Genomic DNA, 2,817 nt, shown 5'->3' on the forward strand with positions numbered 1-2,817 from the left:
ATTTTGGAGCACCAACTGTACATGGTGGAATGCTTACATTGAAATTGTTTATGGAGGTCACCGAGCAGTGAGCGACATGATGTACTGTTAAGGAGAAGAATCTGATGGATTAAAAGAACCCTGTACTGGTTAAGAAATCTTGAAGAATCTTAAAGATCAGTAGAGGAGAAGTCATCCAAAATCTTGTCTTTGGGAAATTTTCCCTGGTTCAGGACCTACCAGTCAGACATGTTCATTGAGCCACAGGATCCTGCATGTGATGTATCCTCTTATATTTGAAGTCTTATTACAGGTTTACACATTTTTAAAACTGGTATTAAAAGGACTTAGATTGTGTATGACTTGGACAATTACTTTTTTTACCTCTTGGTTCCTCAAGCTGTATATGAGAGGATTGAGCATGGGCGTCATCACGGAATAGAAGATAGCAGCCACCTTACTCTTCCTACCATTGACATTAGAAGGAGGATGTAAGTAAGTGAGGAACACGGACCCGTAGAAGATGGAGGCACAGATGATGTGTGAGGAGCAGGTGCTGAACGCTTTCTGCCTTCCCTTTGCCGACTTAATCTTTAGAATGGAAATAATGATGAAAACGTATGAAATCAGGATAGTAGACAGTGAACATATGCCATAAAATCCAATGAGGGACATGATGACCATGTCACACATGAAAGTATCGGAGCAGGACAGCTTGAGCAGTGGAGAGATATCACAGTAGAAATGGTCAATGAAATTTGAGCCACAATATTGAAGACTGAAAATACAACTGGTCTGAACAGACGACTGGAAAAATCCAAGAGCAAAAGCTACGAGAACCATATGAAGACATTTTGTCTTGGTCATTATGGACACATAATGTAGAGGGTGACAGATAGCGGCATATCGGTCATAGGACATATTTGAGAGCAAATGAACATCGATACTAGCCAAAGCAGCAAAGAAGTAGAACTGAAGAGCACAACCATAAAATGAGATGAACTTCCTCCTGGAAACAATGTCCAAAACCATTTTAGGAACAATAGCTGAGGAGTAAAAGAGATCCACCATTGAGAGGTAACTGAGGAAGTAATACATGGGAGTGTGGAGGGTGGGCGTCTTATAGACAATGATGAACAACCCAACGTTAGCAACCACAGTTATTATGTAAACCAGGAGGAAGAATACAAAGAGGAAGATGGCAAGAGTGGCATCATCGGTCCATCCTGAAAACTCAAACATTATTGGTCGGCTTTGATTCATCTTGTCCATGCACACAAGGCACACTAGGGTCAATTTCATACGAAGATGATTTGTCTGTTTGGATATTTTTGGAGTTTGGGATGAAACTCACGCAAACCTAGAGAGAACATACAAATTCAATGTAGATGTTGTCCCTTGTTGAATTTGCACCCAGCACTCCAAGGCACCAGTGCTAACCATTGAGCCACCGTTCTGCCTAGTATACAGTGGATAGCAGAAGAACATAGTGGTTATAGTGGATCAGAATTAATTTTATGGGGTGGCACATGGTGGTAATGGTGGTAATTGTTATGGATAATTGTTGTGGAACCACTGTGCCAAGCAACTGTTTAGACATTGGGCCAAACACTAAGGTATTATTCTAGTGACTCCCCAGTATTCACCCTTTAACCCCCTGTACAAGGATGGAAAGTTTGCTGCGATTTAGTGACCAGCCTGCTTCCTCCTGGGATGGTCCCGGTGTACGTGGGAGCTGTTCTTCTGAAGTCAGAGACACTGGTGAAAACACCAGAGACACAGGCATGGCACAAAACACAGAGCACTGACAGATGAACAGATTGAGAACCCATGTAAGCACTGGAACCCGTTCACACTTGGTAGGTGCAGAAGGAACTCGTTCACACTTGGTAGGTGCAGAAGGAACTCGTTCACACTTGGTAGGTGCAGAAGGAACTCGTTCACACTTGGTAGGTGCTACAGGAACCCGATCACCCTTGGTAAGGGCTGAAAGAACCTAATCACACTCTGTAAAAGTAGGGTATTTTGGCAAGCAGACATAGAAGTCAGATACGTGCAAATAAATATATAAAATAGCCTTTAGTGCGTCGCAGGTCCCAATCGTGAAGTGGGTACAGTTCACATCTAAATGTGCGTTTTTCAGTCGGACCGCGCAGCTCTACAGAACACAAAATTCCTCACTTAAGATTCATTCAGATGTGGTTGGATGTAGGAAAGCACTCAGGCCACAGAAAGCCACCTTCTCCTCTCCTTTACAAGCTTCTGTCAAAGACCAAAAGTTGCATCAATAGTGAAGCACCGTCACATAGGTTGAAATGGAAAGGGTTTATTATACTCACCAGGTTAAAACGATAATAAGCAGTATATAAAGGATCAAACATAAAAGATCTTTTATGTTTGATCCTTCATATACTGCTTATTATCGTTTTAACCTTGTGAGTATAATAAACCCTTTCCATTTCAACCTATGTGACGGTGCTTCACTATTGATGCAACTTTTGGTCTTTGACAGAAGCTTGTAAAGGAGAGGAGAAGGTGGCTTTCTGTGGCCTGAGTGCTTTCCTACACTCAGTCGGACCGCGCTGCTCTACGGAATTTTCTGTTCCGTAGAGCAGCGCGGTCCAACTGAAAAACGCACAGAAGTCAGATATATAGACTAAGGGAACTTGTGCGCATGGATTTCAGTAATGGACTTCTGAAACCTAGACATAATAGTGGATAAGGACAGTAGCGGTCAAGACATCTCGGTGACAGGAAGCACAAGGTGCTCACACTGTCGCTACAGGACACAGTACAGACACAGCGAAACAGACACCAACGGGACCAAAGCAAGACAAG

General features: G+C 42.8%; 1 protein-coding gene across 1 annotated transcript; it reads right to left on the reverse strand.

Annotated features, from left to right (window-relative positions):
* Nucleotides 1–294: 294 nt before the first annotated feature.
* LOC122929166 (olfactory receptor 1019-like) lies at nt 295–1,242 on the reverse strand. Its single transcript, XM_044282675.1, has one exon. It carries the CDS (start codon nt 1,240–1,242, stop codon nt 295–297), a length of 948 nt encoding a protein of 315 aa, XP_044138610.1.
* Between the last annotated feature and the right edge of the window lie 1,575 nt (nt 1,243–2,817).

Source organism: Bufo gargarizans, chromosome 2 (genome assembly GCF_014858855.1).
Source record: "Bufo gargarizans isolate SCDJY-AF-19 chromosome 2, ASM1485885v1, whole genome shotgun sequence".
NCBI lineage: Eukaryota > Metazoa > Chordata > Amphibia > Anura > Bufonidae > Bufo > Bufo gargarizans.

Bases quoted from the DNA above. Each gene is read 5' to 3' on its own strand.
- LOC122929166 (XM_044282675.1), bottom strand. From the start codon at position 1,242: ATGAATCAAAGCCGACCAATAATGTTTGAGTTTTCAGGATGGACCGAT.